Genomic DNA, 20,049 nt, shown 5'->3' with positions numbered 1-20,049 from the left:
GTTGTAAAAACGTCAACGTAGTTCTGATTTGTGTAACTCGGGTGATGATTTGCTGCCATCTTGTGGCATCCTATACTTTGGTGGATTTGAAAAAATTGCCTGGGCCTTGCTTGTGGCAAGCTTAGGAGAAATCTGTCTAAGCGTGGAGGTGGAATCGCTGAAAGCTGACTATTGACACCAACAGTAAAAGTTTGCTTCCCATCTATATAATAAAATAATAATAATAATAATAATAATAATAATAATAATAATAATAATAATAAATAATAATTATTATTATTATTATTATTATTATTAATACCCCGCCCATCTGACTGGGTTTCCCCAGCCACTCTGGGCAGCTTCCAACTGAATATTTAAAAAGCCTGCAGATAGAAAGAATCTGGTCCAGAAATAAAGGTAAATGACCCCTGGACAGTTAAGTCCAGTCAAAGGCGACTATGGGATTGTGGCGCTCATCTCGCTTTCAGAGAGCCAGCATTTGTCCACTGACAGCTTTCTAGGTCATGTGGCCAGCAGGACTAAACCACTTCTGGTGCAACGGAATACCATGACGGAAACCAGAGCGCACGAAAACACTGTTTACCTTCCCGCCAGAGTGGTCCCTATTTATCTACTTGCACTGACGTGCTTTTGAACTGCTAGGCTGGCAGGAGCTGAGAAAGAGTGGCAAGAGCTCACTCTGTTGCGGGGATTTGAACCGCCGACCTTCCGATTAGCAAGCCCAAGAGGCTCAGTGGTTTAGACCACAGTGCCACCTGTGGAAATACACCAAATAAATAAACTGACCCATGAGATGGTAAAAGCTTGCAGCTCCATTTGTAATTTTAAAAATAATTCAACTGAGTAAACAGTACTTTTAATATACCAGACATGATTCTACATTAAACCAAGTTACACACAGCAACTTTGCGTATGTAGAATGCCATTTCCCACCATTTTTTTCAATTCTTTCAAAAATCTCCACTCCCCACAATGACTTTACATCTCTCAATTGATGGGGCTCATGACTTTTATGAAAGGCACCCACTTTCCATCACCATTGGGTCTCCACCCACCCACCCTTAGAGAAGACAATGTCCTTTTACTTCCCAGAAAAAGCTGCTTGCATATTTCATTCTTAAACTTTAAGCTGCCAATTGAGATCTGCAACAGACACGCTGCGTACACACAGACAGTACAAAAGGTACACTCAACATTTTCAAAACACTTGAAAGCCACAGAGGAAACAGGTTTAGTACAAAAATATATAAGCGCTATTCTTTGCTCTGTAAAGGAAACGTAAGCATCCTTTTGATATTAAATGCCACGTTTGGAAGTTTATTGTACAGTAACTTTTAAAAACATTATTTTGCTTCTTAAAGCCAAATAGTTCCCTGCAGCTGATGCCTCTCTGCATGAGACCCCTCCACCAGGAAAACAGAGCAACCACAAACAGCAGCAGCAGCAGACATCTTTGTATTCTGAACACCTGAGCAGCACCTTAACACAGCTCCAGAAAGACGGAATGCAATACTCTAAAGCCTTTTCGTAAGTCATAGAAATAAAGGCTTGAGAAACACTTTTGGCTTTGTGAAGGTGACTTGAGACCTGTTAGCAAACTGCCCTTTGCAGATGCAGGCAGGCGGCTGCTGCCTACGTGGAAAAATACAAGTCCTCTTCTTCATCGGATAGCATCTCTTCATCCCCTTGGAAGAGCTGCCCCGCCCCAGCTGGAGCCAAGGTGTCTAGTGCAGGAGGAGAAAACCTGAGTTACCAGAAGGATCCCATTAGAGCAGGAGTGGCTAATCTATAGCATCCCTCCCCAGCTGCCCCTGATGACAGATCATAGCCTAAAACATCTGGAGGATCCAAGGTTAGCCACCCCTGTGTTAGAGGCAGGATGGGCTCCAACGAGAGGTTGGAGAGGTTCAAGGTGGAACCTTTCCGCCAGCTCATGAAGAGACTGACTGATATTGGACGGAGAAGAAGTTCCAGGCAGTGAAAGGAGAGACTACTCCAACTGACATGGAAGGTGCCTTTTCAAGCCTGTGAATCCACAAGAATAGGAGCCTCTAACTTTGCTGCAGGCAATATTCATATAAATGTATCCAAGGGCAAGTTACAGACTTCAGCATCTAAATGTGTTCTTTGTTTACAATTGGGAATTTACTTGGTCTAAGGCAATGCACTCAGAAATAGGACAGCAGCAGGAAATTGGTGCCTCTGTACTATATTTAGGCGCTAGCAGGTTCAGCGAGAGACTCACAGGCCCTGCTTCCTGCCCCTTCTCTCCACTTCCCTATTGGTACCTCTCAAGTGGGAAAACCTTTCCACACGAAGCCAGTGCAACTCCCTTCCTACAGCTGATAATGAAAATGGGACAAGGGCCTTGCGATCCACAGAGCAGCATAATCCACTTCCCCCAACAGGATGGGGACACCTGTCCGCCATGGGCTTCTCTGGTTGCTCCCTTAGTGCCAGCATACAGATAGCCAAGGGACCCCCAAACGCCAGACTCCTCTTTCTAGAGACCTGCCCCAAACAGTCCAGAGCAAGCAACAGTTATGCTCACCTTTGATATGCTCATCAAAGGCAAAGACGGTCGTTCTTCGAGAGTTGGGAGTGGTGAACACGGTCCCAGCCTGTGGAAACAGAGGAAACATTACTTCTTGCAGACTGAAGCTTCACAGAGAAGCTCGGAAACACCAGAGTGCTCAGAGCAGGGGCCAGCAAACTTTTTCAGCAGGGGGCTGGTCCACTGTCCCTCAGACCTTGGGGGGGGGGCAGACTATATTGGGGGGGGTAAACAAATTCCTATGCCCCACAAAGAACCCAGAGATGCATTTTAAATAAAAGGACACATTCTACTCATGTAAAAGCACGCTGACTCCCAAACTGTCCGCAGGCCGGATTTAGAGGGCGACTGGGCCGAATCCGATCCCTGGGCCTTAGTTTGCCTACCCATGCCTCAGAGCAAGCAAGGGGCCCAAACGAGGTTTGGATTAAGTGACCATAAAGCCAGCACTAGGACAGAGCAGGGCATTTTCAGAGAGCTGAGCAGCCTTTGACATGTTCACTCCTTTTCTGTGCTTGTTATTGGCAAAAAATTGGTGGAACTTAAAGACAGGCAGTGGTGAGTTCTCCCCACACCAGGAGTTCACCAGATCTGTCAAGCAAAACCACAAGAGTGCCCAGCGAACAGGGTGAAGGAGCACTTCCATGGAGTTCCCTCTCTTTATCCCATTATTGTAATAAGGGAAGTGTTATATCAGGATGACGGGCAGTATATAAATGTAATCAATACATAAAATAAGACAGCAAGGGCGAGGGGCTTGCTCTGGTGAGTTTTGGGAACATTGCCTTTTCCTTTCGCTCTCAATGGAGCTTGGCGTGTGCTGCTCAAGTGGAATCGCACCTGTTTCTTCTTCACGTTGTGCCATGTGCGCTCCTTGCCTTTGATGTTCCTTTGCAGATGGAACACACGCTTTTCGTAGTCCCTAGAACATAAAACAAATTGTCCAGTGAGTTTCTAACCTGCCCTTCGCCACAAGATCTCGGGGCAGGATACAAAATAAACCCTAAAACAATAGCAACATAAATCAGTTTACAAAAGAAAGTAGTGGGGGGCGGAAATCCAAAATACAGTGCGAATCTTTAAAAGGCGGATTGCTTCAACACTGCCCTGCAAAGGACCGAACAAGCAAATGGGTTTTTACCCGGCACCCAAAGGAGAAAAGCACCAGTGCTTCTAGAAGGACAGCTTTCTCCAAGACACGACTCCACCAACACAAAGAATGCCCTTTCCCACATCATGGCCTAACAGACACCTCCCAGTGGTGCAACAGCGAGGAGCCCCATCATCACCACCTCAAGACATGGGCAGCCTGATGTAGGGAGTTGCTCCTTCCGTTATTTGGGCCCCCAGTCTTATAAGCCTTTATAGGTCAACACCAGCACTCTGCATTCAGCTCCAAAGTATATAGGCAGGCAATGTAAAAAGCCTTTTGGAATCCGTCTCACTGAGTTTTAATAACCACCCTAGAGGACAGCAAGTGTTCATTTTTGCTACTTAAGAGGAAGCCTGGCTAGAAAGGGAAGGCAGGGCCATGGGGACAGCTGTGTTTTCTTGCTGCCTTAAGACACTCCCCATCCCAAACCTGGCTTTGGGTTTAAAACTATGCGAGGGTTGGGTTCTGGGGTTTCACACGCAAAGGCAAAATCACAGAATGGAAGACCCCAGCAACTGCCCAATGCCTTACGGGGCTCTGGGAAATTAGTGTAAGGTGTCTAGGAGACCTCACAAGAGCTTCTCTCATCTTTCCTTGCATGGTAGAGGACCCCAAAGCTCTTTCTGCAGCAGGAAAACGCAGTGCAGAAAGATTTCAGAGCCCCCTGCCTTGCTTGATGGGCTGTGGGAAGGTTGTGTGAGACCTCAGGGAGCCCTTCCTATTGTTCCCCCTCCCCAAAGCTGCAATTGCGTAAGTAAACCATGTATAAGTTGTGGGTTTACTATGCTCCCGTCTAGCAGCCACTTCTTAAAACCCCTTGCTCACCATCCCATAAGCCCCTCACTCACTGCCAACAGCACTTTCCAGCACAGCGGAAATCTCTTCTTGCTTGCCTTTCCCCCACCCCCTACCACACGCCCAGTTCAATTCCAATTTATATGTCCATCTGGTAAAACTCTGCTATACGAGCGGCACATGCATGCTTGGATGTTAGACCCCTGGCTAGGAATCTTGAGGAAACTGGAATCTTGGAGTTGGGTGGGGGTGCTCTTCCAAGCTTCACACCCTTATCTTATGAGAAGCCACCTGTCGTACACACCTGTCCAGGGATTCCAGCATGCCAGGGCTGATGTGCTCACACTGAGGGGTCTTCACCAACGGAAAGATGGCCGAAGAGGGTGTGATGGGGTGGCTGTCTTTCAACTGGAAGACATCTTCCTCTGGGACGGTACGAAACTGTGGTAACTACAGATCACATCTTTGTTACGGCCCCCCATAAGACAAGGCCTGGCGGGCGCTGGAAGACTCTTCCTAACCCAACTCAGCTCCTCATTTGTCACCTACGGTGCTCTCTACCGACCACAAATGTTTTGGCAGTGGCTGACAGTTAAGCTCTGGGAGAGGAGGCTGGCGTTACCACCTCACACAAGCCATGCTGACAACAATAGTGGCACGGGCAGACTGATGACCAGAGAACTACGGAAAGAGAGTTCAGACTGATGCTAAAACCCCAAGGGGACAATGCAGGTACACCGTGGAGTGAGGGGAAAGGAGAGGAAGGGCTCAAAAGGCCCGAGGAAAAGAGGAACATGTAAGTGGCTTCATTTGATACCCGGAAGTCCCTTGGGAGTATCTATAGCCTTTGCAGGACTCCACAAAACTTCGATTGATTTCAGAAGCCAACCAAAATTTGTAGTCATAATCAAAGCTGGTCTGGAGAGACAAGGTCTATCCAGACATCACACTGAGCTCTGGAGCATCTCTGAAGCCCAGCAGGAGCCCAGGGATGGACCCTTTCCCAGCTTCTGAGCATGGAAAGAGAGCAGGGAGCCTTCAACATGATGAGGGGGTGGGCAGTAAATTCATGGACCTGCCTAACAGATTGCACCCAGGAGCACTTTTTATTGCTTGGGATAAAAGGTGCAAAAGTTACCTTTGTGTTCCTGTTCTGAAAAGGGGTTGTAGCGAAGATGTCGTCGTGGTTGTCCTTTGGCATCTGTTCCAGGAAGTCCCGCATCTGCTGCTTTCTTTTCAGCGTTCCCACTTTTGCAACAACGGCCACTGGCTGCTTCGCCCCCTCCTCTGCCAACAAGGGCGACACACAAAGAGAGCCGTCAGCTGGGCAAGGGGAAGGACCCACCTCAGAACATTCCCGCCCCCCTCTGAACCTCAGGTTTCCACTGTGGAGTTATATCCCCACCCTCTACTTGAACTGCAGCCTAAAAACATTGCTATGAGTTATGTATTGAGCTGGAGTTCTGCCCCTTGGCCCAGAATGTGGGTTTTACATACCACTTTAAAGGCAGAATTCACAGACAGATAGAATTCTCTCTCTCTCTCAACAGGTATAAACAGGCAAACACTCTCACCTACCCCTGCCCCTTCCTGATGTGTTCGGAGCGCACCTCCGTTCTCTAAAGGTCAGACTCAAAAATCAGTCCTTTCTCCTATTAAGCCACTTCAGGTGCCCCTCCTACGTTCCCACAAGAACAAGCAAGCGGGAGAGGGGAGCAGACAATTGCTGGCTCTTGCAGGGGCTTCTGCTGGCCTCTGCATCTCCTCCCGGAGCCCGGAAGACAGGCACAAGGCCCGTCCTGTACCTCTTTCTTCCTTTCTCCGCTTGGTGGTCCTCTTTGGGGCCCGCTTGTGGCTTTCCTGCTCTTCCATGTACCTTTGCTGGCACTCTTCAACAGATCGTGTCCCCACAGCCATTGACACAAGCAGCCAGAAGTCACTCTTGTGTTTGGGCAAAGAAGCCAAAGCCCTGCAAAACACAGAAGACCCAGTGAAGCTCAAGCCCACCGTTGCTCTTTGACTCCCATTTCAATTCCTAAAGGAGGCCTTGCAAGCCGACATCAGACGCATCAGACAAGAAAGGAGAAAATGTAGGAATTTCCAGGGAGAGGTGAGGATGGAGGGGCAGCGGGAGTGAAGTGAGCACAGCACACGATGAGCACTGAGAGGGTGAGTGCAGGAAGGTTTGGAAATGACTTTGTTGGTTACGGAAATTAGGGATCTGCAGGCTCCACTATTCTTGCACTGGAGGAGCAGCTGAAACCGGAACTGGGAAGAGCTTTCATCTCATAGCTCTGGGGGTGGGGGAGCTTAATTCTTACCAAACACCACACTTACCTGTGTAGTTTCTGCAGTTCCTTTTCAGTCCAATCTTCGTTAACATCTGGGAAAGAATCCCCACCCTTCCCTAGCAGCTTCTTCCCAGGTGTCTTTCGGGGAAAAGCCAAGGACTTGGCAGTATTAGAAATTTCACTGTTGGCTCTTTGGGCCTTCAAGTTTTTCCTTTTCACTTGAAACTCTTTAACACTCGTTTCACTTTCGGACTCGGATTCAGGGCTGTACTTCCTGAACTTTGCAATCCTTCTGAGTGACCCCTGAGTACTGCTAGCCAAGTCTGGAGAAGTTGGCTCTTCCAACTTGTTTTGCTTCCCAGAGGGCTGAGCAACCCTCCACTTTCTGCTTTGAGAATGGGCTGGAGGAGACTCTGACCCTCTTGGCTCCAGCAGCTGCTTCCTCGTCTCACTTTGCTGTCTGTTGGATGGCCCTCTTTTGACAGTGGGCTGGACCTTCCTCCGGATACACTGCATTTCTTCGCTAGATTCATCTTCGCTTGGCATGGAGCTTTCGGCTAAACATCTTTGGTAGCAATTTGCTTTCGCTCCCTGCGCCAGCACGTTTTGTTTCCTCCTGGGCTGGCTGCTTTTTCTGGAGGCCTTTTCATGCAGCTTTTTATAGTTCAGTGGCGTCAGGGTAACAACAGCCTTCTTCTTGCGAGCATCAGCGAGCGTGGCTTCATAGTCGCTTTCTTCAGAGTCAGAAATAAAGCGCCAGGCATTTTGCTTCTTGGCAGGCTCAGTTTGTCTGGTGGTTTCAGGTCTTGTTCTTCCTAGGGAAAGCAAAACAAAACAAAGATTCTCAAAAGACTCATAGAATCTCTGATTTGGAAATGGTCCTCAAATCTTAATCCAAACTCTTGCACAGTGAAGCTAAATGAGACACCCGTCATGCAACAGAATTTCTCTCCATGGGCAAGACAGAAGTGCAATGGAGGCAACACTGATAAAGCTGAAACAGTAACTGGATGGACGGAAATCATTTTGTAAATAAAACTGTAAGTCTGACAGTCCAACTGTCTTCCCATCAGAGAAAAACAGAGATCAAGAGCAGAATGCCTTGGCACATCCCCTGCATTGGGAGATAAACAAAATGCTTTCAGGTCCAGCCCACCCATATCAACACCGCAATTAAAGGCAGATTGTGGAGATGTCACACCGGACAGCACAAGAGCTCAGCCTCCTACAAACAGCTTGAGGCAATCCAGATTTTACGAGGAAGACAAACACAAACGCGCACACATTTCCCACCCCAAGCACTAGCCAATCTGACCTGAGCAAAAAACCTTCCTAACCTCCTAACAGTTATTTGGCCCTCAGCATGAGCAGAATTCATCCTCCAGGGACATTTTGCCAAGCTTGAAGCAACTCACTGTTGGCCTTCTGTGGCTCAAGGTCTTAGTAGACCCCAAGCATAGTACAGTGGTACCTCTGGTTGCGAATGGGATCCGTTCTGGAGGCCCGCTCCCAACATAAAAAGAGTTTAATCACGCTTCTGCGCATGCGGCGAAACCCGGAAGTAACCCTTTCCTGTACTTCCGGGTCGCCGCGGGATGTAACCTGAAAGAACGTAACATGAGGTATGACTGTATAAGTCAACAGTGTGATGCAGCAGCAAAAAAAGGCTATTCTAAGCTGCATCTTCAGACGTCTAATGTCCTGATCAAGGGAAGTCATAGCTCTATTTTGCCTTGGTCAGGCCACAACTGCAGTCCTGTGTCCAGTTGCGGGAGCCACAATTTAAGAAGGATGTTGACAAGCTGGAGGTTTGTAAGCAGAGGTTCGATAGCAACCTGTCATGGATGTTTGAGGTTCCTGCATTGCAGGGGGTTGGACTAGATGACTCTCAGGGTCCCTTCCAACTCTACAGTTCTATGATTCAAGGACAGGGTGCACTCTTTTTACCTTTTGCTTGGCTTGGAGGTCCTTCTTCACAAGCCTTCAAGCTATCCTCTCTGTTTTCCACGTGGGACGTGATGTTGCGCCTGTCCTGACGTCGTGCACTGCTCACTGTCTTGAGAAACAAGGCAATGAACGTAAGCAAAGGGAGACACAAATCTTCAGACAAAGACTCCACACGCAACAGAAGCTTTATCTGGGTTAGGTTAGGAAGGCATTAAGGCTGCCTTCCATGAACACCTAGTTACACAATTACAAACGTTTTAATCAGGGAAAGAGACACATGTGCAAGACTGAACAAGACAGTGACCTTTGACCTTACATATACAGCCAGAATCCCACTATGAATATATATATTCCCATGGAGCTATAGGATCTCAAACTGACCTTGGGAGCCAGTTGAAGTTTGTGGTCATTACCAAAATTATTCCAAAGCAAGAGGATCTTATCTCATTTTTAATATAGTTCTTCATGTTACAAAAGAGAAATACATACACAAGAATATCAGAAGGTGTTACTACCACCCTGAGATCTACGGGTATAGGGTGGAATACAAATTTAACAAATAACAACAACAACAATAATAATAATAATAATACAAATAAGCTACCAAAAACTTTCTCCTTTACAGAGCAAACATAACCCAGGCCCCACACTGCAAAGTGAAATACAAAATGTGACAATACAATTAATATAAACATAATAAGCTGTCAAAAGCAGCATCTCATCCATTACCCTGAGCTTCAGAGATCTCTGAAACCCTGTCTGAGGTCAGGAATGAATCCTGACGAGCCCTCAGGAGAATGCAAGATCAGGCAGATCTGTTCTCCCAGTGGATTTGTGTCCTGAACTAAAGGGCCCTTGCCATAGCTGTCAACGTTTCCCCTTTTTAAAGGGAAATTCCCTTATTCCGAATAGGATTCCTCGCAAGAAAAGGTTGACAGCTATGGCCCTTGCACCCACCACCAAACCCAGACACTCTCAACTTCCCAGCATTTTATTTGTGAAAGTCTTTCTGGATCATAAACTATCAGGTTAAAACACTAAAAATCATTAGTAGTAGTAGTAAAGTTGAGCATAGAGAGGCAATTTTAATCTGTTTTAATATCTTAACTTTTGTATGTTTTAAAGCAGGGTTGTAAATTTTTCTTGATTTTCCTGTTTTATCTTTTGTAAACCGCTCTGAGACTTTTTAAAACCAAGCAGTATATGCAATGACTGCCGCACAGATGTTACTAGCCCAGAGATAGAAAGAAGACAAAGTCCCTGCCAGAGAAGAATGGCAAACTAAGCTGTTGGTCTCTGCCAGGATGGCAAAACTGACCGGAAGGCTCAGGAACCAAGAAGACAAAAACTTCAAGGAAGATTGGGGGGAAATTATAATTTATTTAGGAGACCACTGTAAGCAGATGAAAACATGAGTAGGATTCTAATAACCCTTGTAATGTAACAAATATTATGGACAATATGGAGAGATATAAAATATGGATGATGAAATAATATGCAGTTGCAAATGTTGACAATCGGACCCATGGAAGGGATGGTGGGAAGATTGGAGAGATTCAGAGAAATCTCTAAGTATGGATATATATTTGGTATTGTTATAACTTTAACACTTGTAAAATCAAACAAAAAATATTATTTTTAAAAACAAGCAGTGTATGAAGTTTATGAAATAATAATAAAAGAAAGACAAGCTAGGAAATTCCATTCTATGGTCTTTTAAATGTGTTTGTGGGAGGGGGCTTATTGATTTCTCTTTATTATGTACAGTGGTACCTTGGGTTACAGATGCTTCAGGTTACAGACTCCGCTAACCCAGAAATAGTACCTCGGGTTAAGAACTTTGCTTCAGGATGAGAACAGAAATCACGCGGTGTCAGTGGGAGGCCCCATGAGGTTAAGAACAGTTTCAGGTTAAGAACAGACCTCCGGAAAAAATTAAGTTCTTAACCCGAGGTACCACTGTATTTTGTGTTCTCGTGTGTATTTTCATGCTGTGACCCACCCTGCGCTATTCGGACAAAGGGTGGTACACAAATGTAATTAATAATAATCCAAAGCTTATCACTCTCCATCTCCCGAGTCCAGAACCCACAGAATTACCCTACTGCATGAAAACCGTTAAAGTCTCCAGTCATTCCAGAACAGGGTTAACTGTGAGGAGAGTGGAATCTTACAGGAGTCAAATAGTTGGTGCCTGTTTTGGTCACAGTGACATTCAGCGCCTGATCGACAAGCATCCGTTCCCCACACCAGAACTGCATAGGGGGCTTAACCTGCCGGCCGCTGCGGGTGCAACTTCTGTCAGTTCTGCCGTTCTGCAGAGATGTTTGTGGCTGCACACCTGTCAAGACACAAAAAGGCTTCCTTCAACAACAGCTTTCTTCCCTTGAGTCGGAGGAGCTGCAGAACTGGATCCAGCTCCAAATCGACCACCCTGTTTGCTTAAGGCAGCTTCTGTGTCAAGCAGCCGACTCAGTCGGCATCCATGGGGAAAGCGAAGAAGCTACCCTGGGCTTATTTAGAAAGGGTAATATAAAAAGAGGGTTTTCTGCAGTTTTAGCAACCACCATCTGAACAATCTGCGCGCTCTGCTTGGCTTAAGAAGTGCTCTCCCAGGCATTTCTCTCTCCTTCAAAGACCCACGGAATGTACACGCCTGACCTCCTTCAAAGAACAACTCCATAGCCAGTTATGTCAATAGGCAAAGATGCCCTATGGAACAGTCAAATGGCTGCGTGTCTCCTATCCCTTAGTGGACCCTGGAACAACAATCCAGCAAGAAAGGAGGCAGAGGCTGAGGGAAGGCCATCCCTGACCCAAGCCACAGGCGGAGGCCTCCATTTTTAGATAACCAAGCATTGGGGTGGGGGGGGGATGGGACCCGGCTATAATACATGCTGGAAAACAAGTGAATATTATTATTGATCCATCAATCAATAAAAATATTGGGCTTTTAATGTCCTCTGAGGCCTAACAAAAGAATAACACCTACCAAGCTTGCTATTACTTTGCAGTGTTGCCACGTAAGTGGTGTTTTTCGTTCTAGATTTTCTCTCAACTTTTCTGGGCATGTCTTCTAAGCCCTCCATCTCCACAGGGTCCTCCCTTTCATTGCTATCCATGCTTGCAGCGAAGGCTCTCTGTTCTTTCCTAGCATTGAGAGGTTTTGTTGAAAAGAAGGATTAATTCACTGAATCTCTTAAGAAGGACCTTTCGTGGATACAAAACTTCTATGAAACATTTAAAAAACCGCTGGCATCGTCAATTAACCTGCAGCAGCTGCTTTCTGAAGCCGTTTAGCAGACTTGGCTGCCCACAAAATGCCCAGAGCTTGTTGTTCCCCTTTCGCACAGAGCAAAGACACAACCCCCACCCTACCCCAAACCCATGGAAGCGTCCTAGGCAACTGGCAGCAGAATCACTCTGTAAAGAAACTGGATCAGGGAAAAGGGATTGAATAGGTTGTCGGAAGCCACATGCAAAATACGTACTGGCAGAGCACCTGCTGTGCCAATGACATCCCCAGGGAGGGCCCTTTCCTGAAACCCAGGAGAGGCACGGCCAGCCAGCAAACACTGAGCTAGAGAAACCAGGGGTCTGACTTGGAACAAAGCAGCTTTCTATGGCACAAATATTATTTTCAGTGGCATTTACCTCCTCAGAAAACGAAGAAGATCCTCAACATACATTTTCCAGTTTTGTGGAATTCCAGATTCAAACCTCTTTATGAATTTAGCTGGCATTCCTGTTTGAAGCAAGGTATTACAATGTATTAGAGTAAAAAGAAAACCTTATGTGTCAGTTGTCAGAAACATCTGGCAGACCCAAACACAGATGTCATTCCATTTTCTAAAGTGCCTCAAGAAAATCCTTAAAATTAAAAGCATCCAGTACTGGGAGCAGGAAGTGCACATGTGCAGGAAACACGTAAAGGTCAGCAAAGGACACAAGTTAAATGTGATGAACATGAAGGTCTGGGCAGATTCTTATAAACTAGAATTTATAAGAATTCTTAATTTTCCACACACCCACTTTTGATAGTAGAGTAAGTTTAAGCTGTCATGAAACTCAGATTAGAATTTTGTGGTACAGCACCATTAGAGGTGTGTACCTTTCAATGTCATATGACTTATGCACACCACATGAGACCCCCTGTGGCCCAGGACAAGAGGGGAATTGGCATTCTGCTGGCTTCCCACCAGTGTAACAGCCCAGCTCCTACCACCCTCAAGGGAGGAAGGTAAAGTCACATTGTGCGTCACCCAAGACCTGAAAGCCTGGCAGACTGCAGCAATTTGGCAGATTTGGCATCGAAATAGACCAGCTGAACCTGTGGCAGCAGAGACCAGAGGTCCGGTCCACATGCTGAAGAAAGCTCAGCATCCCTGGAGAGAACAGAGGGTGAAATCCGCCCCCCCCCCCACTGAGGAAGCCTATATGAATCCCAGCCTGTCCTCTTCTTTCTCAGTCAAGTTATCATACCTTCTTTCTTCATGGTGCTTGCGTCAACGCCCCCTTCTAACTTGTAGACGTTTCCAGATGAAGTTCTAACTTTGTTGGGTGCCATTCGTTCCACAATGGCATTGCTATGCCAGTAAACACCGTTCATATCCCTGAAACCAAAGGGAGAGGACATAACAAACAAGTGCTCCGTGGTTAGCTAACAGAGAACCTAAGGAAAAACTGAAAACCACCCCAAGTCACAAGTAACAAAAGTGAATCAAGGCCTTCATTAGCTACTGGGCTTTTTATCTAATTGGCATGCAAGACTGTATGCAGAATTGAGGTTAGATAGACTGGGAAGCCAGAGTTGGTAAATTCTAGTGAACAGATGTACAGGAGAGAGATACCATATTCTCTTAGAAGGGAATTCAGCTTGTATCCATAGCCAGTCTGCAATGCTGCAATAATTCAGTCTGGGTTATTTTTCCTTTGCTTCAAGGTTGCTGAGCTCATATGGTTTATTCCGTTTTTGAGGACGGTGGCCAAGTCATCTCTCTCCAAAAGCGGCCCCCTAGCTGTCAAACCATCCAGAACTAGAAACAGGTACTCCCAGCCACCGAGCCTTCAGAGCCAATGCTGCATCTAGCAGGAGCCCCCTTCCCATCTGCAACCAGGACTCAGCTGCTGGCTCTGACATTACAAACAAAAGCAGCAACCACTCACACCCTCTTCCTTCTTCCTAATACTAGTCCTTGGGGCCACCCAATGCAATCCAGAAGCAGATTCTAGTGCTACGCAAACAAAATACATCTGAACATAGCTGAGAAGTGAAGTTGCTTGCCTCCGTTTTCCTTCCAGGCACACAGCAGTATTGTTATTGATCGCCTTGATTCTCCATCCACTGAGGCAGACCATCTGTTGTTCCTTTACAAAGTTAGGGAAACCGTTAAGGGCCACAATTATTTCTACAGAGTTCAATAAACCGAAAGCTGGAATTTAAGCACACCATTCTGAAAACAGTAGCGGCCTAGTCACATGCTCCCTTCACGCCCTGCTATTTAAATACGACATCGGCATTCAGTGCCAACAAGGCTTGGCCTCAGATACAAAGGACTGTATCCCATGTTAGCTCAAAGACCTCCACTTGCGCAAGAGAACTTCTCCTCCCTTCCTTGTTCAGGGGTTTCCCCAGCCCTCCAGAGCAAAAAGAGGGGCACAGGAAGAGGCGAGGGAGGGAAAGTTCCACTGCACAAGCAAAAGTTATTACCCCAATGGGATGACTTCATTGATTATAACCCTCTGGCTTTGTAGAGTCAAGCGTACGCAGTTTGCGCCAGTATGTCGCATTTAGAGGCCAGAGTGCATGAGCACCTGCACCATCCTACATCTCATGTGCACGCAAAAGTGTTTGGCTTCTGGTACTAGAATGAACCTGGGAGCAGCAGCCTTCACCCATGAGCTCACTTGATAAAAGTAGCACTGAAATGAACAAGGAATCTATTACCGTACAGTAACCCTGCAAAATACGCAGAGGTTACATCCCAGGAACCACTGCTAAAGTCAAAATCGCATGTAGTCTAAACCCATTGGGTTTATTGGAGGGTGAGACTGCCAGTCATTTTTCCTGGAAACCCACCCCCTTTAATGAGTTTTTTTTATTGCCACACACATAAAGCTGAATGTGCACAAGTTAAATACATGTAAGTTGTGGGCTTCCTGTATTACAGAAATTTATAACCCATCACTGAACAAGTCATTGACAGAAAAACAGATCTATTCAAAATAAATTTCCCAGAGATTCACCAACGCCCTTTTAGAATGTGGCTCTTTGGGGGGTTTTTTTGAGTTGGGTTATTGTCTTTGGTTTGATTTTATATATTGTGGTCTTGATTGTGAACCGCCCTGAGACCTCCGGGTATAGGGCGGTGTATTATTGAATAAACAATAATCATAAAATTATGATACTTATTGTTTATCAATTTCACAACATTTAAATGTGAAAGTGTCTACAGAGCTATAGTTGCGTTTTATAGAAAACATTATGCATTTCATGTACACTCAATTTGCCAGCTTTGCTGCCATCACTGATTAACCATGCACATAATCTAAATTAAGCAGGGTGCTGACTGAGCCATTCAGACCTCCCCCTTCTCATTAAGAGCACCTGAACTGAAACCACCACCAAAAATGCTTTTGATTGTGAATAAGAGACAACCTCCTACCTCCTCGTTTGTGTCATCACTGCTTGAATTTGCCCCCACTTGTTTTTGCTTCCTTGGTATTTGGACTTTTGGAGTAGCAAAAATAATATCGCACAAACGTTGGGGAAGCGTCTGAGGCCCAGCCTTCAACTCCTGCTGCCCTCTTGGGGCAGGTTTCTGACTGGACTGATGTGATGTTCTTCCTTCTTCAGGAAGTCTTCCAGGTTCCATTTCTTCCAAGGTTTCCCCAGGCTTAACAAGATCAAAGCTCATGTCTATAACATTCACTCCCATGCTAAAAGTTTCATTGTCCAATTCAACCGGTTCCACAATAAATTCATCATCCTCACTGGCAGGAGTGTTTAGACAATCTTCATTAAGATTCTTTAGTTTTTTGGGTGAACTGGATACAGTTAAAGGTTGCTTCACTGCTGGTGAAGGAGGGACATTTTGCTCGGTTTGGTAAGATGAAGCATCTACTACACAGAACACAAGAACAACTCAATTGTTATCTGACATTTCAGTGTTCATTAGCACATTCACACAGCCACAATTTTGTCTGCTATCGTTATGCTATTTGCTTTAATCAGTACAAGTCTCTCTCCAAATGGACCACACTGTAGGCATTTACAGGCTTCTCTTGAACATCTCATCATAAAAGGGTTAAAACCCGCAAGTAGAGGACACACTTTACAAGTTCCAGATTCAATCCCCAGCACCTCAAGGAATTTACTACTTAAACTTTTAAAAAATCCAACCTCTGGGCATTCAGAGCTCCAGCAGCTTCCAACAATATATTTTTATACCTTTCATAAAAAGTACACAATAAAAATGGTAACATTATCTTCCCCACATAAAACCAGAAAACACCCCTCTATTCCATCAGAATTAGGGGCTGTGGAGGTGTCAAGACAAGTGAATGGAAGCAGTGATGGAATTAAAGCACGACCCCAACCACTTGGCATTTCGTTATTTGTGATGTCAGCTGGCTTAGATAACTGTCAACCCTTTTGCTCCACCAATGAGTCATGCAATCAGGTTAGGAAGCTGTGATTATTGCCATTTTAAATATCAGAGACCTTAAACAACTGCCAAATCATATTCGAGTGCTGACTACATGGTACCTTTTGAAGCTTGATGGGAGGATAACTAGAGCAATCTTTCATTGTAATGCTTCACAAACTGAATCTTAAAGGCATCAAAGAATGACTCTGGTCAGTAGTTCTCATGCAACTGCAAAGTGCTTCCTTCCTTCAGTATACCCCAGATGTTTCTGTTGCAGACTGAAAGAGTAAGCATTCCCGGGACAAACATACAGCCTGTTGTGATTTCTGTGGAGAAGTACCTTTTCCCAATGGTTTCTGCTGCAGCTTCTGCTTTACACGTGAGAAAAATTTGTGAGGGGATTCCAAAACTGGAGGGCTCATTACTGCAGAACAAACATTTTTGTTCTTTGCAATATGGCTGGGCACTGAAATGGGAAAGACAAGAGAAGGATTTTAACAAAGGTATATCAGCAGCCTCTGGATTTATGGGTTAGAAATAATGTGCATTCCACAAGGCTCTCTGTTTAAATTTGCACAACATATAACCTCAAGCAGTGGGAAACTACTCTCACTGAGGAAACTTAGATACGTTTCTGAGGGATCCCAGAGCTACTTAGGACCTAGCTGAAAAACGCTGGTTTACAACTTCTATTTATTTTGAGTTATCTGACCAAGCTACTCCCCCCAGCGCCCACAGAGAAAAGTCAGTTGTACTGTTGGCAAGCTGTCTTTGCTTGAATAGTTGCCAATAGCCTCCATAGGTGCCTTAAACGAAGTCAGACTTTCTGCCACTGAGCTACAGCCCTTCCCCAAGGGCAGACCTTTCTGCAGAGTTGGTGGTGGGAGATAAAATTATTCAAGCCTGTGTTACAGCAGATGATTGCATGCACAACAGGACTGTGACTGGAGTGAAGAACATAATGAGCAAGAAGTATAGTACAGTAGGGCGAAAGGAGCCAAAGGTTAAATGTAACCAACGAAATGGAAACAGGAGGTTTGCCCATTGGTAAGAGGTGAAGGGCCATGTTTGCAACTACACCCCAAACATCTAAACATGAAGCTTCTGTTAAGCAACATTTTCTAAGAAGAAATGATAAAGCAAACCTTGTTCTTCCCTGGCCTTTCCAAGGGGCTCCTCAGCCAGCCTCTCCTTTGGCTTATCATCTTCAGCCATGGATTTTTTGCCTTGTCTTCCCAAAGGGGCAAGATGCCTTTCAGGAGTGAGGATATAATCTGTGGTAATGTCTACATTTAACAATTTCTTTTCTTGTGACAACTTCTGCTGTTTAGCAAGAGCTGCCCTGGTCTTCATTCTTGCGAAGACTTTTGCTGGAGACTCCAGGGATAATTGCCCGCAAGCTTTACGTTTCAGGGCCACATTCCCTGTCGGTGGCACAGCTTCCGGTTTCGGACAAGAGGCAAGCGGATTCAGTTGTCCTTCGGACACTGGCTTTATCTCGCTGAGGTCAAGCAATTCTTTAGCATGAGTACCACCAGCTATTAAAGTGGACTGGAAAACGTTTCCTCTTTTGCCATCTTTTTCCAAGCAAAGATTTGGGCCGGCAGGAACCCCTGAAGGCCACGTAGCTTTCTTCATTGCTGAAGTAGGAACGCAATCCGCTTGAAATTTCCCAAAATCTTTTAACGGCGTACCTCCAGGGATGTTGCTTAGGAGAACACCTTTCAAAGACATTTCTCTTCTTCTAGGAGAAGGAAGTGGGGACATGGCTGTACCTTTAAAAGATCAAGGGATTCCAATCATCTCAATAAAACAGGCATTGCGTCAAAAGTAATTGCATTAAGGCCTGTTTATGTAGGTGTCTTTTTTAATCACGTAAAAAAGAGTATTTGAGTGCGTCTACTTTTTCTTCGCATCCTACCTGCAAAAGAAGCATAATTGTTTTTGTTTTTATTGATGGTCACACAAGAAAGAGTAACATTGTTTCTATCATAGCTATCAGGCAACATGGGCTTGGTGACAATGAAAAACCAATGGCTACCGTCAGTTATATTTCAAAATATCATGTAATTGTTTTAAAGCCCCTCACATTCAGTGCAAAGAAATCGTATCGAAATTTGTAGGCTACACCAAACATTACACACTTGTTTTGGTCCTAATGAAAATGACTGTCCCATCATGATAGGCTGTTCCCCCCCCCCCAGTATGTCCACTATCGAAGTGCTTCTAAATGCAGCACCAAGAGAATCAAGTCTTTTTGTCTTAAGACAGTCTTTAAAATAAGCTTTCCCCCAATTTTTTTAATAAATAATAATAATTCCAGTAGCACCTTAACGACCAACGAAGTACGTATAAACTTTCTGGGTATGAGCTTTCGTGTGTATACACACTTCTTCAGATACTCTGAAGCAGAGGTTGCTACAGCCTTGCTGGCCCTAGTAGGACCAACTTGGCCACTTAGCCCTGGTGATCATTTGATGTCTACTGACTGGGTTTTTGTTTCCCCCCCCTCCCCAAAATGACCCCTGAATTTTTGAATTTGATTGATATTGATGCTGCATTTTATGCTGTTTTTAAGTCGCATTGTAATCAATGTTTTATATTTGCTGTTAGCAGCCCTGAGCCCGGTTTTTAAACCAGGAAAGGCGGGGTATAAATAAAAATTTATTATTACAGTGGTACCTCGGGTTCAGTACTTAATTCGTTCTGGAGGTTCGTTCTTAACCTGAAACTGTTCTTGACCTGAAGCACCACTTTAGCTAATGGGGCCTCCCGCTGCTGCTGTGTGATTTCTGTTCTCACCCTGAAGCAAAGTTCTTAACCTGAAGCACTATTTCTGGGTTAGTGGAGTCTGTAACCTGAAGCGTCTGTAACCTGAAGTGTCTGTAACCCTAGGCACCACTATATCAATTATTATTATAACTGTTGATGATTGCTAAGGATGGCAGTTGGTTCCACAGGGATCCAATAATAATAATAATAATAATAATAATTAGACCCCGCCTAACTTCTGGGGGACCAATAAGCCTGTCAGTTTTCTTTCATTCCGCGTCCGCTCCGCACAACAGCCCTGCAAGGCAGGCAGGCGGGCGGGCCTTCCTTCCTTCCTTCCTTCCCCCGACCCCCTCTTCCCTCCGCGGCCTTCGGCTCGGGAGCAGCTCGGCCCCGAGCTCGGCGGGACTCGAGGGGTCTACTCTGAGGAGGAGCCGGGCCGCTGCCGCTTCCCTCAGGCCGCCTTCGCCCTCCCGCCTGCCCGCCCCTGAGGAGGCGCCTGGGGCCCAACTCACCCCCCGACCGCGCGGCCCCGACTCCCGCCGCGTCTCCCCTCAGCCGACGACCGTTGCCCGCCGCCAGCTTCGAATCCGGCGCGCACGACGCCGATTGGCTCCCCTGGCGCGAGGCGGCGGAAGCGGAAGCCCCTGGGCGGCCATGTTGGAACCTGGCGCTCCGGACGCCGAGGGAAGGCGCGGGACCGGGCGCGCATGCGTATATTGCCTTTCTGGGCAGTGGGCGGGACGTTCCCCCCGTGGAACGTTGGGATGGTTCAGGCGGAGAGGCGGCCTGGGAGCGCCCTGTCCCCCCCCCCCGCGCGTAGCTGAGCGATGGTCTCGCCCGGAGGAGGCGCCGCGTGTGCCTTGCAAGGAGCGCCTCGCCCGC

The 20,049-nt window shown here is 46.1% G+C and overlaps 1 protein-coding gene and 1 long non-coding RNA gene across 8 annotated transcripts; both read right to left on the bottom strand.

Moving 5' to 3' along the window:
• Positions 1 to 802: 802 nt before the first annotated feature.
• Positions 803 to 19,845, bottom strand: MIS18BP1 (MIS18 binding protein 1). 7 transcript variants are annotated; one of them, XR_014547488.1, is made up of 17 exons: positions 19,680 to 19,773; positions 17,538 to 18,313; positions 16,733 to 16,858; positions 15,409 to 15,866; positions 14,028 to 14,110; positions 13,226 to 13,356; positions 12,398 to 12,488; positions 11,736 to 11,893; positions 10,918 to 11,084; positions 8,744 to 8,852; positions 6,843 to 7,611; positions 6,382 to 6,474; positions 5,644 to 5,792; positions 4,810 to 4,955; positions 3,398 to 3,479; positions 2,555 to 2,624; positions 803 to 1,727 (listed from the first exon to the last, which is right to left on the bottom strand). XR_014547488.1 is itself a non-coding variant. In XM_083611281.1 (17 exons), the coding sequence occupies exons 2-17, from the start codon at positions 18,157 to 18,159 to the stop codon at positions 1,636 to 1,638; spliced, it is 3,417 nt and encodes a 1,138-aa protein (XP_083467407.1). In that variant the 5' UTR covers positions 18,160 to 18,313; positions 19,680 to 19,845; the 3' UTR covers positions 803 to 1,635. The 7 variants fall into 7 exon arrangements, 4 of the variants coding, with proteins under 4 accessions (XP_083467407.1, XP_083467409.1, XP_083467408.1 ...); XR_014547489.1 differs by having other exon boundaries at positions 15,409 to 15,863; XM_083611281.1 differs by having other exon boundaries at positions 6,311 to 6,474; positions 19,680 to 19,845.
• LOC310766841 lies at positions 9,143 to 9,757 on the bottom strand. Its single transcript, XR_014550440.1, has 2 exons — positions 9,680 to 9,757; positions 9,143 to 9,587 (listed from the first exon to the last, which is right to left on the bottom strand). It is a non-coding gene; the product is annotated as an uncharacterized lncRNA (long non-coding RNA).
• Positions 19,846 to 20,049: the final 204 nt, after the last annotated feature.

This window comes from Podarcis filfolensis (assembly GCF_964270895.1).
Source record: "Podarcis filfolensis genome assembly, chromosome: 1".
Lineage (NCBI taxonomy): Eukaryota > Metazoa > Chordata > Lepidosauria > Squamata > Lacertidae > Podarcis > Podarcis filfolensis.
The sequence above is the reverse complement of the archived record's forward strand: the minus strand, read 5'-3'. Positions and strand labels throughout refer to the sequence as shown.

Coding starts and splice junctions, on each gene's coding strand:
- MIS18BP1 (XM_083611281.1), bottom strand. CDS start 18,159: ATGTCCCCACTTCCTTCTCCTAGAAGAAGAGAAATGTCTTTGAAAGGT. Junction 13,357..14,027: donor TGCCTGGAAGGAAAACGGAG/GCAAGCAACTTC, acceptor CTTTGGTTTCAG/GGATATGAACGGTGTTTACT. Junction 7,612..8,743: donor ACCTCCAAGCCAAGCAAAAG/GTAAAAAGAGTG, acceptor TGCTTTCCCTAG/GAAGAACAAGACCTGAAACC.